Source organism: Pan paniscus, chromosome 10, assembly GCF_029289425.2.
Source record: "Pan paniscus chromosome 10, NHGRI_mPanPan1-v2.0_pri, whole genome shotgun sequence".
Taxonomy (NCBI): domain Eukaryota; kingdom Metazoa; phylum Chordata; class Mammalia; order Primates; family Hominidae; genus Pan; species Pan paniscus.
In genome coordinates this window covers 93,120,061-93,133,406 of record NC_073259.2, presented here as the reverse complement: position 1 = coordinate 93,133,406, position 13,346 = coordinate 93,120,061, and the positions used below count along the sequence as shown (strand labels likewise).

General features: G+C 32.8%; 1 protein-coding gene across 6 annotated transcripts in view; it reads right to left on the bottom strand.

Annotated features, from left to right (window-relative positions):
• LRRIQ1 (leucine rich repeats and IQ motif containing 1) overlaps positions 1-13,346 on the bottom strand; it is a 229,911-nt gene that overhangs the window by 181,837 nt on the left and 34,728 nt on the right. The window contains exon 11 of one of the 6 annotated variants that reach the window (XM_034936300.2): positions 11,258-11,449. The exons of the other annotated variants lie outside the window; for them this stretch is intronic. Coding sequence (XP_034792191.2) covers positions 11,258-11,449 — 192 coding nt within the window. The remainder of the gene's footprint in view (positions 1-11,257; positions 11,450-13,346) is intronic. 6 annotated transcript variants of the gene reach the window in all.

Below are 13,346 nucleotides of genomic sequence, written 5' to 3'. Positions count from 1 at the left end.
AACAGGCACTTCTCAAAAGAAGACATTTATGCAGCCAAAAAACACATGAAAAAATGCTCATCATCACTGGCCATCAGAGAAATGCAAATCAAAACCACTATGAGATATCATCTCACACCAGTTAGAATGGCAATCGTTAAAAAGTCAGGAAATAACAGGTGCTGGAGAGGATGTGGAGAAATAGGAACACTTTTACACTGTTGGTGGGACTGTAAACTAGTTCAACCATTGTGGAAGTCAGTGTGGCGATTCCTCAGGGATCTAGAACTAGAAATACCATTTGACCCAGCCATCCCATTACTGGGTATATACCCAAATGACTATAAATCATGCTGCTATAAAGACACACGCACACGTATGTTTATTGCGGCATTATTCACAATAGCAAAGACTTGGAACCAACCCAAATGTCCAACAATGATAGACTGGATTAAGAAAATGTGGCACATATACACCATGGAATACTATGCAGCCATAAAAAATGATGAGTTCATATCCTTTGTAGGGACATGGATGAAATTGGAAACCATCATTCTCAGTAAACTATCGCAAGAACAAAAAACCAAACACCGCATATTCTCACTCATAGGTGGGAATTGAACAATGAGATCACATGGACACAGGAAGGGGAATATCATACTCTGGGGACTGTGGTGGGGAGGGGGGAGGGGGGAGGGATAGCATTGGGAGATATACCTAATGCTAGATGACGAGTTAGTGGGTGCAGCGCACCAGCATGGCACATGTATACATATGTAACTAACCTGCACAGTGTGCACATGTACCCTAAAACTTAAAGTATAATAATAAAAAAAAAAGAACAAATATAAACAACAAATATAAGACATTTTTATAAAGTAATAGCGCAGACAAAACTGAAAAAAAAAAAAAAAGTTACTTAGAAAAAAACTAATAATCCATTTTCAGAAATTTCTGTTCAGATAGCCTGATCATCCTCACCTCTGAAAATAACTAAAAAGTCATCATTTTTTAGAATATTTCCAAAAGAGCTGCTATGAAAGTAATGAATTCTCATTCAAAAATCTAAATAAATATGGCAAGCAAAGAGAGATAAGCAAAACAATAAAGCTACTTTTTAAAGTGAGAAAACTTGTTAAACTGATGAATATGACAATCCATTTCTGCAGCCTCAGAACTTAAGGAAACAAAATTCAAAATGCACCTAAGGTGGACAGGTATAACCTACAATCCCACACAAACCTGGAACATCAATCAGCTATACATTGCTGAAAGTTAAATCTCTTATCCTGAATCTCAATATTCAGTAGAGTGGGATAAAAATCTCATTTAAAAAATAATAAACACAAGCTGACACTCCCATAGGTTTGTAGCTCAGATTTGCTCAGATAGTGATCAGAAAACCGCCACTAGAAACGTACCATAAATGACTGTAGATTGTTTGTGTCCCCAGACACCTGAAAAATTATTTCTAGAGACCAAACTTTCATTCCAAATCTAAGAATAATCACAAACTTATGTTCCAGGGCAAATAAAAAGATGACAATAAACAAGAAAACCAAACCCAAACAATAAAAGGCATGAAATACACAATGCAATATGGTATCATAAGAGTTAGCAGAAATAATAAAACACACAGAAACAGAACTACGTGGAAATTAGAATTAGCTGAAGTTTTAAAACTCAATGAGCTCGATTAAGAGCAATTTCAAGTTTGTCAACTGGGACATAGATGTATACATATAAATTACCTATGGGCATCAAAGAGAGATAGAGATATAGAATACAGGCAACATGAAGCCTAGAGTCAAGGATATAAAAATAAATATATCACACATACATAATGTTTCAGAAGGAGAAAACAAAATGAAAAGGAAAAAATATTTGAAGAAATAATGGCAGACAAATAGATACAATAAAAAAGCAATCCACATATTCATGAACTGCAATAAGCCCCGACAGGATGAATCAAAAACAAATCCCTGCCTAGACACATCAATGTAAAGGTGCATAACCGCAAAGACAAAGAAAAGATATGTGAAGAAGACAGAAAATATCCTCAAAAGTCCAAAAATAACTGATAGCATTCTTAACAGCATTGGTGAAAGTAAAAGTTAATAATAATAATAATAATAATAATAATAGATTGATACTTCAAATTACTGAAATAAACTTCGACCTAGAAAAATACAAATTATAATTTAAATAAGTGTTAAGGAAAGATATTTACAGACAAAATCCAGTAGAGTTTCCCACCTACCAATTTTCTTACTAGAGAAAAATGTAAAGGATCTACATCAAAAGGAAGAAAAGTGAGTCAAAGTTTTAATAAAAGAAGAGGCCCTGCACAGTGGCTCATGCCTGTAATCTGAGCACTTTGGGACGCCGAGGCGAGCAGATGACTTGAGGTCAGGAGTTTGAGACCAGCCTGGCCAACATGGTGAAACCCCTTCTCTACTAAAAATACAAAAAAATTAGCCAGGCTTGGTGGTGTACACCTATAGTCCTAGCTACTCAGGAGGCTGAGGCACAATAGCCTGAAACTGGGAGGCACAGGTTGCGGTGAGCTGAGACCCCACCACTGCACTCCAGCCAAGGCAACAGAGTGAGACTGTCTCAAAAAAAAAAAAAAAAAAAAAAAAAGAAGAAGAAGAAATAAAGGGCATAAAAATGACAAATGTCAGCAAATATAATTAAACTTTATAAAAATAATCATTATGTTTTCCTTGCAGAGTTAAATAAAAATACATTTAAAATCCTGCAACACACACACCTTTAAGTCAGGAAACAGGAGGTAAAGATATTAACTTGAGATAAATTGTGTACTTTTAATTTCTGCAGTAACCATTAAATTAATAAAGTATATAGCTACTAAAGGAATTCATGAATAAAACAGGAAATGACAAAAAAAAAAAGCCAATCCAAAAGAAGACAACAGAGGAGAGGAAGGAGAAATAGAATATGTTGCACAAGCTTTCTGATTATAGTAATAATGGACTAGGTAATGAAGGACAGTTCATCTGTTGAGAAGTAGAAAAACTGAAAATTATATAAACATATCTGCTCAAGACATTAAAGGATTAAAATGGTACTACCGAATCATACGGTTAAGATTCAAAAGTGAGAAGATCACATCTTTCAGGATATCTAGTAATCCTCAGAAAGAAAGCTTACAAACCTAGGAGGTCACAATTTGGCTTCTAGGGCCCTCTTCATCAGAGTAGACCTAAGAAACCCCTACCTTACTTTTGGTTGGGATCAGCATGCACTATCCCTTAAGAGTAAGAATCATTCAAATACAGAAAGGGTTCTGAGGGCCTGAAGCTAAACTTCAAATAATCTCAATACCAATGTATAGATTCAACTACACAGAGATTGCCCTAAGTAAAAAATAAGGACCTCTAGAGGAAAATAATAATATACTAGCCTCTAATTGGTTCCACAATTTTATTTTTTCATAGTATTCTCTGTCTGCCAAATAATAAAAAATAAGCAAGAAAATAACACTAAGTGACCAAAAATAAAGAAAAACAACAAGTAATAGAAACTACCCACTGGAAATCAAGATAATGAAGTTACCAGACACAGAATATAAAAAAACTTTGCTGAACATGTTAAATAAAAGTTAAAATTAAATACCTGAATACTAGATACTATAAAAATGTAAATTGAATGTCAAGTAAAAAAAAAAAACAAGTAAAAATTCTAAAACCAAAAACTACAACAACTGCAAACAACACTTTCATGGATAGATTGAACATTATATTAGATGTGCTTGAAGGACTAGGAAACTGTAAATTGAGTTAAAAGAAAATATCCAGAGAAATACATGGAGACAAATGAAATATATAATAATTTTGAGTATAATTATAAAAAATATACATATATAAGAAAAGTATAGGACATACATCTCATATAAAAGACATTAAATATATTATGCCCTCTATATTACATTAAATATATATTGTTACATATAATAATTATATCTGTTAACATATATTAAATCATTAAAAACATGTGTATTTGGAATTTTTCAACATTGAATACAGACACTGAGCCACAGATTTAGGAGGCACAATGAATTCAGACAGAGTGAATATTAAGGTAACCAAAATGGACAAAGAAAAAAATCTCAAAAATGGAAAAAGAAAATTATATTTCAAGGATCAACTTAAGCCAGGAAAGCTAGAATACAATAAAATATATTTACAATGCAAAAATTGCAATACAAATGTAAGTCTATACCTCAAATAGACACACACACGTACGTATATGTATTTGTGGGTACGTGTGTCCGCGTGTGTATTAAAAACATACTTAAGCATATAATATCTGAAGAATTCATCACCAGCAGACCCACAATAAAGGAAATACTAATAGATATTCTTTGGGCAGAAGGAACATTGTAGATGAAAGACAAAATAAAGAGCAATGGAAAGTTTATACTATATTATTACATAATAATACTACCATTGGTATAGTCATCTTTTCTATAGTAACCTAAAAGAATAGAAAAATAATATGTAGCTGGTAAATATAAGAGGAAAAAATGAAATAATTTAAAACCTCAGTCAAACCAAATAAGGGCAAAAAGAAAAAAGCAGGCAGAATGAACAGAATAAAAAATAGTAAGATGGTTTAATCTCAAATACATCAATGATTATATGAAATTAATGATATAACTAATTAATTGCTAAGGACTAATGGCTACAAATCAAAGCTAGAGTTTGTAAGCCAGTCCAGATAAAGCAATAACAAAATCAACAAATTTTCGTGTTACAAAAAAGAGACAAACTGGAAACAAAATTTGTAGACATATTTTAAGTAAAAAGATAGAGGCTGGGCATGGTGGCAGCTCTTACACCTGTAATCCCAGCACTTTGGGAGGTGGAGGCAGGCGGATCCCAAGGTCAGGAGTTCGAGACCAGTCTGACCAACATGGTGAAACCCCGTCTCTACTAAAAATACAAAAAATTAGCCGGGCATGGTGGTGAGCGCCTGTAATCCCATCTACCCAAGAGGCTGAGGCAACAGAATTGCTTGAACCCGGGAGGCGGAGCTTGCAGTAAGCCGAGACAGAGTGAGACTCCATCTCAAAAAAAAAAAAAAAAAAAAAAAAAAAAAGATAGAAAAAGATACATCATGTGAACACTAAACTAGTGGTTCTCAAAGTGTGGTCCAGAGACCTCCCAGAGATGCTTTTAAAGGTTCTGTAAAGTCAGTACTGCTTTCATAATAATTCCAAAATGCTATTTGGTTTTTCACTCTCATTTGGTCAAGAGAGTATAGTGGAGTTTTCCAGAGGCTATATGACTTGTGATATTATAGCAAATTGACTGAAGAGGCAAATATGAGAACCCAGATGTCTTGTGTTAAGTCAGACATTAAAGAGATTTACAAAAATGTGTAACAACACCCTTCTTCCCAGAATAACTCTTTGTTTAGAAAACAGAATTAACATTTATAAAATTTTTGTGAATCCAAAAGTTTTATTATTTGAAATTCTAAATGAATTAATAAAACGTAAAAAAATTTTTTTTCGACTACTTGGCAATATTGCTAGACATAATCCATACAAATAAGTTATTTGAGAGAGGTCCTCAATAATTTTTGAGAATGTAAAACGGTCCTGCATCTAAAATAAAGCTCGTTTAATTATATAAGACACAGAAGACTAAAGCAGAAAGCTTTACTACCTATGAAAAGAGACGTTTTAAAATGATGAAACTGATCAATTTAACAGAAACATGTAACAGTTATAAATTTGCAGGCACCAAATAGCATGCCCTCAAAAACATTTAAAGTAAAAAAATATATAAGAATAAAAAGATTGAACTACAATAATCATGACAGTCATTGCTAATATTATCAGTACCACACTTAATCAACAGGCAGGTGGCATAACAAAAATATATAGGTTCAGAAGTAGGCTGTCCTGAGTTGTAAAAAACAAGCCTACTCCCAAACTAGCTATTTAAAGGTAGACAAGTGACTTAACTTCTCTGAGCTTTAGCTTTTTTATTTATAGAGTGAGGGTAACTTCACCTCATTATGAGGATTAAAAATAATATTATACAGGATTTTCACAAGATAGCTACTAAAAATGATAGCTAGTATTATTTCCCAATAATTATTCTTAATAAAACAAGGAGTTTAAAACTATAAATTTGTGGTGACCAAATAAGCCTTCAGAGAGGGCTGAATTTTGAGTCAAACATTAAAGGAGAAACAATATTAATATACATTCCAAAAACTCTATTCACAACTGATTAAACAGTAATCGATTCCATAAATGCACTTGGATGGAAGGGGTGGGTGGGTTCTAGATGTAAATGAAGTTAGAGTAGGTTGCTACCCTTTGTCTTTAATCAATTTTTTTTTTTTTGAGACAGGGTCTCGTTCTGGTGCCCAGGTTGGAGTGCATTGGTGTGATCTCGGCTTACTACAGCCTTGATCCCCCAAGCTCAAGTGATTCTCCCATCTCAGCCTCCCAAGTAGCTGGAGCTACAAGCATGCACCACCCCATCTGGCTTATTTTTTGTTTATTTTTATTTTTTTTATTTTTAGTAGAAATGAGGTCTCACTATGTTGCCCAGGCTGGTCTCCAACTCGTGAGCTCAAGCCATCTGCCCAGCTTGGCCTCCCAAAGTGCTGTGATTACAGGTGTAAGCCACCATGTGCTGTGATTACAGGTGTAAGCCACCATGCCTGTCCTAATTTTACAAATTCTTTAATGTCAAATAAAGGCTGACAACTGAGTAAAATAAACTTATAGCAAGTCCTATCTTAGGATACCATTAATTCCTTAACACCTCTAAGAAAATTATTCTTTCCCAGATAAAATATCCAATATTTCTTCCCCTGCCCTATTCAAAATAAAACAAACAATAGCCACAAAAATATTAAAGAGCCTTTTCAAAGGACTTAAATATAATACAAATAAAGACTTGCTTAAATATTGTTTAGCTTACTGGTTAAATATATTCTTTTAACAGCTCTTTTAAAGTTTCCTAGATCTCACAAAATAAAACTTAAGTCAAGTGTGTTCACTCTTCAAAGGGCTCATGCCCATGGCAAAATTAACTTTTGGCCATACTTTCTACAAATATCTATTTCAAATAATTCTTCCCACAGAAATGAGCCAATGGTCTAATAAAACATTCCTGCCACAGGGGAGAAAATTCTGTAAGGAACAGCAAAATTAAAAATGTTAAATTAGGCTGGAGGTTTTTCACTGAAGATCAACCTCCTTCAGCTGTTCACTGATTGCCATGTCTGATGGTTTTTCATTCACACATACAAATATACAAAGTTGCACTTGAGACTTTTTAATTTTAGTGCAAAAGTACTTCAGGATTATACATGTTGTATAGAAAGAGTAATACTGAAACAGGAATCAGGAAACTTGGATCCCAGCCCTACCTCTGCCATGAGTTAGATGAAAACTATGTGGGTGTTTTTTCATCTGTAAACTAAGCAGCCTAGACTAGCGAGATACCTAAGATCCCTTTCAGCTTTACACTAAGCATTGTGTTGCCCTTCAAAACTAACAAGTAAGCTAGCACCATCTAGTGGACTCCAAAAAAAAAAAAAAATCACTGAATAGGTAATAGTGAAGATTCTTATAAGCAAAATGTCAGAGTTCTTACTTTATTTTTCCTCCCAATGATTCAAAGACAATATTTGAAAGCAAGAATTATTCCAAGCACTATGAGCCACGACACAGCAATCAAGCCTATGTGAAAATGTTAAATTATTTCCATATCTTTCATATTTACAATACTAGTGGGCAATTTTCCAGAAAGCAGTATTATCTAGAAAATAAAGAAGGAAAAAAACTCTTAGTATCTCTACTATTTACATGATAATTTTTAGGAATATATGATGTGAAATTTATAAATTGGCAAATATATTGCTTAAATTAAAGAAATATTTTTTCAGATTAAAGTTTTCCTAAACAGAAACAGATCCATCATGAACAAGAATATAAAAATGATCATTTACTCTTACATGTTAACATTATATTTATTTTTATTTTTATTCAATATTTAATAAAAGAAATAACTTATTCCAATTCCATATATATAGAGAAAATGTATATCACTATGATATTAAAGTCAAGAGAGTCGTTTGTTTTGTGTGGAAAAAGTCAAGATAATCATTTATTTTGTTTATTGCTACATCCCCAGAAATATTTCAGTGCTGAAAAAGCGCTTATACATATAGGTACTCAATAAATTCATTTTGAAAAAATGTCAAAATCATTACATTTGTTCAGCATAAAGAGTTTTAATGTAGTATAAAAATAGTAGTAATCTAAATTATTAAATGTATATTTATTTAAAAAGTAGAAGAATAGAAGAATAAGGTAATTTAAAAATTAGGCACTAGAGATAGACTGCTGAGTTTCAAATCCTGTCTCTATCATTTACTAGCTGTGTAATTTTAGATAATCTACTTTACTTCTTTGTGTCTCAGTTTTCTTATCTGGTGGGGTCAGAATTTTTTTTTTTTTTTTTGAGACAAGGTTTCTCTTTATCACCCAGCCTGGAGTGCAGTGGCATGATCACAGTTCACTGCAGTCTCATGAATTCCTCTCAACTCAGCCTCCCGAGTAGCTGGGAATGCAGGAGCATGCCACCATACTCAGTGATACAGTTTGGATATTTGTCCCTGTCCAGATCTCATGTGGAATTCTAATCCTCAATGCTGGAGGTGGGGCCTGCTGGGAGGTGTTTGGATCATGATTGGGGTGGGGGGGATCCATCAGGGCTTGGTGTTGTCTTGGAGATAGAGTTCTCACAAGATCTGGTTATTTAAAAGTGTATGGCAATATCCCCACCACCACCACATTCTGTCTCCCTTGCTCCTGCTTTTGCTTGCAACGTGCCTGCACCAGCTTCGCCTTCTGCCATGATTGTAAGCTTCCTGAGGCCTCTCTAGAAGCCAAGCAGATATCAGTACCATGCTTCCTGTAAAGCCTGCAGAACCATGAGCCAATTAAACCTCTTTTCTTTTACCTAGTCTTGGGTATTTCTTTATAGGAAGGCATAAATGGCCTAATACACCTAGCTAATAAAAAAAAATTGTAGAGGCAGGGCCCCACTATGTTGCCCAGTTTGGTCTTGAACTCCTGGCCTTAAGTGATCCTCCCTCTTAGGCCTCCCAAAGTGCTAGGATTATAAGCGTGAGCCACTGTGCCCAGCCGAAAATATTTAATAGTACCTAACTCATGCCAGTGATGTGAAAAGCAAATGAGTTAATTTGTATAAAGCACTTAAATACCTATTGGTAAGAAAGCTATCTATTACTGTATAACACTTAATTGTATTTTTATGTAAATAAAATGTATAAAATAACTTTTTTCAAATATGGATTTATTCAAAATTAATTTAGTTTCAAAATTTTCTGCTAGAAAGTCAATGAAATTCAACATAAAATAAGAGAAATAAAGAAAACTAGATTTTAAGTTATAAATCCCCTGTTTTTCATTTGCTTTGGCTATTCTTACTTTAAAAACTAACTGAAAAATACTGACTCAAAGGACTAAAGGTTTTCCATGAACCATTTTATAAACTTTAACAATCATGTGGCAACATTCATTCAATATATTTTTTGCCACATCTCATATAGAAAACACAGTTTTACCAATTTTGCCTTAAATTTACTTATGGGAAATTTCAAACAAAGGACAACATGAAAGATTTTCTTATTTAAAATTGGTCATAAAATAGAGAGTAGAAGGATGTTACCAGAAGCTGGGAAAGGTAGTAAGGGGCTGGGAGGAGTTGGGGATGCTTGCTTAATGTATATATATATAAAAAAAAAACAGAATGAATGAATAAGACCTACTATCTGATAGCACAACAGCATGATAGTTAATAATAACTTAATTTTACATTTTAATATAACTAAAAGATTGTAATTTGTTTGTAGAAACAAAGGATAAATCTTTGAGGGGATAGATACCCCATTTTCCATGATATGATTATTTCACATTGCATGCCTATGTCAAAACATCACATGTATCCCATAAATATATACACCTACTATGTACCCACAAAAATAAAAATTAAAAAATAAAATAAAACTGGTATGAATATTTCATGTTATATTTTTGTTTTTACAATTGCATAGTTTAATTAGAATGGAAAACATTCATAACTAATTTCAAATAAATTGCCTTAAAAAGATTGACACATTCACTATTCTCATTCACTTAAATGCAAATAGTATCAACCAAATAAATATGTACATTAATATTTTCTAATAAAAAGAATACAGTTAACATTACATATTAACTACTGTGATAACTATAGCACAGTAAGAATTAGAAACAAATTAAACTTGAAACTATCAATGTGAAATATTGTGGTATTGCTTCCAATTTTATTTCACCTCCTTAAGAAATATTATAGCATGGAATAGTAACTCACTAACTTACAAACACAAATCTATCTTTGTCTCCCTTCATAAGAGTTCTTAGCATCAATATATCACTGAAAGACAAAATCTATGCTTTTCACTTAGCTCAACCAGAATCTCTAAGCATTTCCTGAAGATGAAAAACAGGCTCCAACTGCTCTTCAGAAAATCTACTTTCTCATGTATACTATTCTCACACTCAATAAATACAGTGTTTTCATTGTACCCAACAGACACCAAAGAAGTCTTTTACCTTGTTTGCTCTGTACTGCATGCACAGAGATATCTCAGGTTTATCAATTAATACTATGGCAGTTTTCACATAAATCTTGCTGATATCCTATCCCAGGAAATCCACTACTTACCAAAAAAATTCGTACAGCACTGCTGGCAATGAAAATGAAGTAAATGGGAATTCAAGCATTTCTTTTTTTACAAACAGCCTTTCTTTTCTTTTTAAAGTTTGCTTCAGTGTGTGCCAATATAGTAACATACATTATCAATGCACTTGCCTTCACTCCAACAACAACAAAATTATTTTAAACTAAAATTTTAAAGTAAAAATATTTGTGTCAAAACTATCAGCATTTCCATATGGAAGAAGTCATAGTAATCCAAAGCAGGCAGCACAAGAATGCGGGCAAATAAACACATTAAAGCATATTATATGTTATATTTTCAAAAGTGTGCCTTGAAATGTTTGCAAAATAAAGCTTATTTTGTGAAAACAGCTATATTTTACCTATATTTAAAAAAATAAAGGAGATGATGGTGACTGCCTAGATCCAACCCTCCCCATACCTCCTCTAGAAATCCATAAAGAGTAACAAAATAAAAAATAAACACAACTTACAATTCCAGTATAAGTGGGAGATAAGGAAATTACAATCTGATTTTTTTGTAAGTGAGGTAATAGGTATCCAGGACCAACATAATCCAGTTGGAATCCAGACTTGTGCGAGGGATAAGTAAGAAGTGGAGGTGCCCAAGTGATGGCAGAACCCTGTATTGTCAACAAGGTTTTCTTCCAGAAAGAAGGAATATCCTGAGTAGGATGACAGAATTAAGACCAAATATATAAGATGAATTAATAAATGCAAGTGGTTATAGCTTATATGAGAAAAAAAATTAAACCTGGAGCAAAAAATAAAACCTAAATCTATACTGTATAAAAATAAATGTCTAAACTTGATTCAAAAGGTTAAAAATAAAAAAGATGGCCAGGTAGGCAAACAAAAATAAAAATAAACCATATCGGACAAGGTAGAATTTAGTTTCAAAGGCATCAAAGAGAGAATGAAAAAAACATAATAGTCAAAGCTAAAATTTACGAAAAAGATAAGACATTTATAAAATTGCACGGCAGTAACATTCACAAAACAGAAACCAAAAGATTTACCAAAAAAAAAAAGGCTGATTAACGACAAATCAATAACAGGCAAATTCACAGGCAACTTCCTCAGTCCAAAGTAAATCAAGCAAACAGATCACCTTTAAAAAAATTATCAGTAAGGTAGATCTTACACATACAAAATAAACTCTTTATCCCAATAATAAAAAACCCTGCCTCCTTTTCAAGTACACCTAAAACATTCATGAAAATTGACCACATATTAGATTAGCAAGACAGCCAAAATAAGTTCCAAAAACAGAAATAGCACAAAAATTATTCTCCGGCTATAAAGCAATAAAACTAAAAAGAATCACCAAAAAAATGACCTTTCTGTATGGAAATTTTAAATCTTAGGTAAAAGATTTTTAAAAACCCTAAAATTATGAAAATGATGAAAATATCTACATGTCACAAGTTACAGAATAAGCATTGCTCAGAGGAAAATCTATAGATTTAAGTATGTCAATACGATTGAAAAAATTTAAAAATAATTGTATTAAATATTTAACTCAAAATAGAAAAGAACAGCATAATAAACAGAAAAGAAAAAGCCAAGAAACTAGTATTACCATGCATTTGTGGTAAAAGTACTAAATGGCAATGATATGGTTTGGTTGTGTCCCCACCCAAATCTCACCTTGAATTGTAATAATCCCCACACGTCAAGGGCAGGCCAGGTGGAGATAACTGAATCATGGGAGAAGTTTCCTCCATACTGTTCTTGTGGTAGTGAATAAGTCTCACAAGATCTGATGGTTTTAAAAATGGGAGTTCCCCTGCACAAGCCCTTTGGCCTGCCACCATGTAAGACATCCCTTTGCTCTTGCATTGTCTTCCTCCATGATTTTGAGGCCCCAGCCATGTGGAACTGTGAGTCTATTAAACCTCTTTCCTTTATAAATCACCCATTCTCAGCTATGTCTTTATCAGCAGCATGAGAATAGGCACAATATATATAAAGGGAGTCTGACACTATCTTCCTAAATTATAGGTATCTTTTGACCCACTGATACAAATTGCAGGAAATTAACCTGAAGATATATCTGATCAAATATGAAATTAAATAGATGTCATATTCATTATGGTAATATGGAAGATTGGAAACCATTCAATATCCATCAGCAAGGCAAAAATAGGAAAACTCTGCTCATTTCACACAATAGTATATTAAGTAGCTATGGAAAAATAATTATAAGTTCCATAACATGTTGTTAAGTAAAAAAAGCAAGACAAAGAACAGTACTTAAAATATGCTACATTTTGTGAGAGGATTAGCATACATAACATGTATTTCCTTAGATATGTGCATATATATAGATGCACACATATATATGTTTTACGTATTATATATGTACATATTATTCAAAAATTCCACATATAAGAGTAAATGGGAGAGAAGAGTGAAAAGGACGGACTAATGCACAATATCTTGAGTATGCTTTTTTAATGTAGTTTTCATCTTGGAATCATGAATCTGTGTTACATATAAAAGTTAAACACAATCAAATGGGAAAAGTGAATTAATTTATCAAACTAATTTAGCAAACTA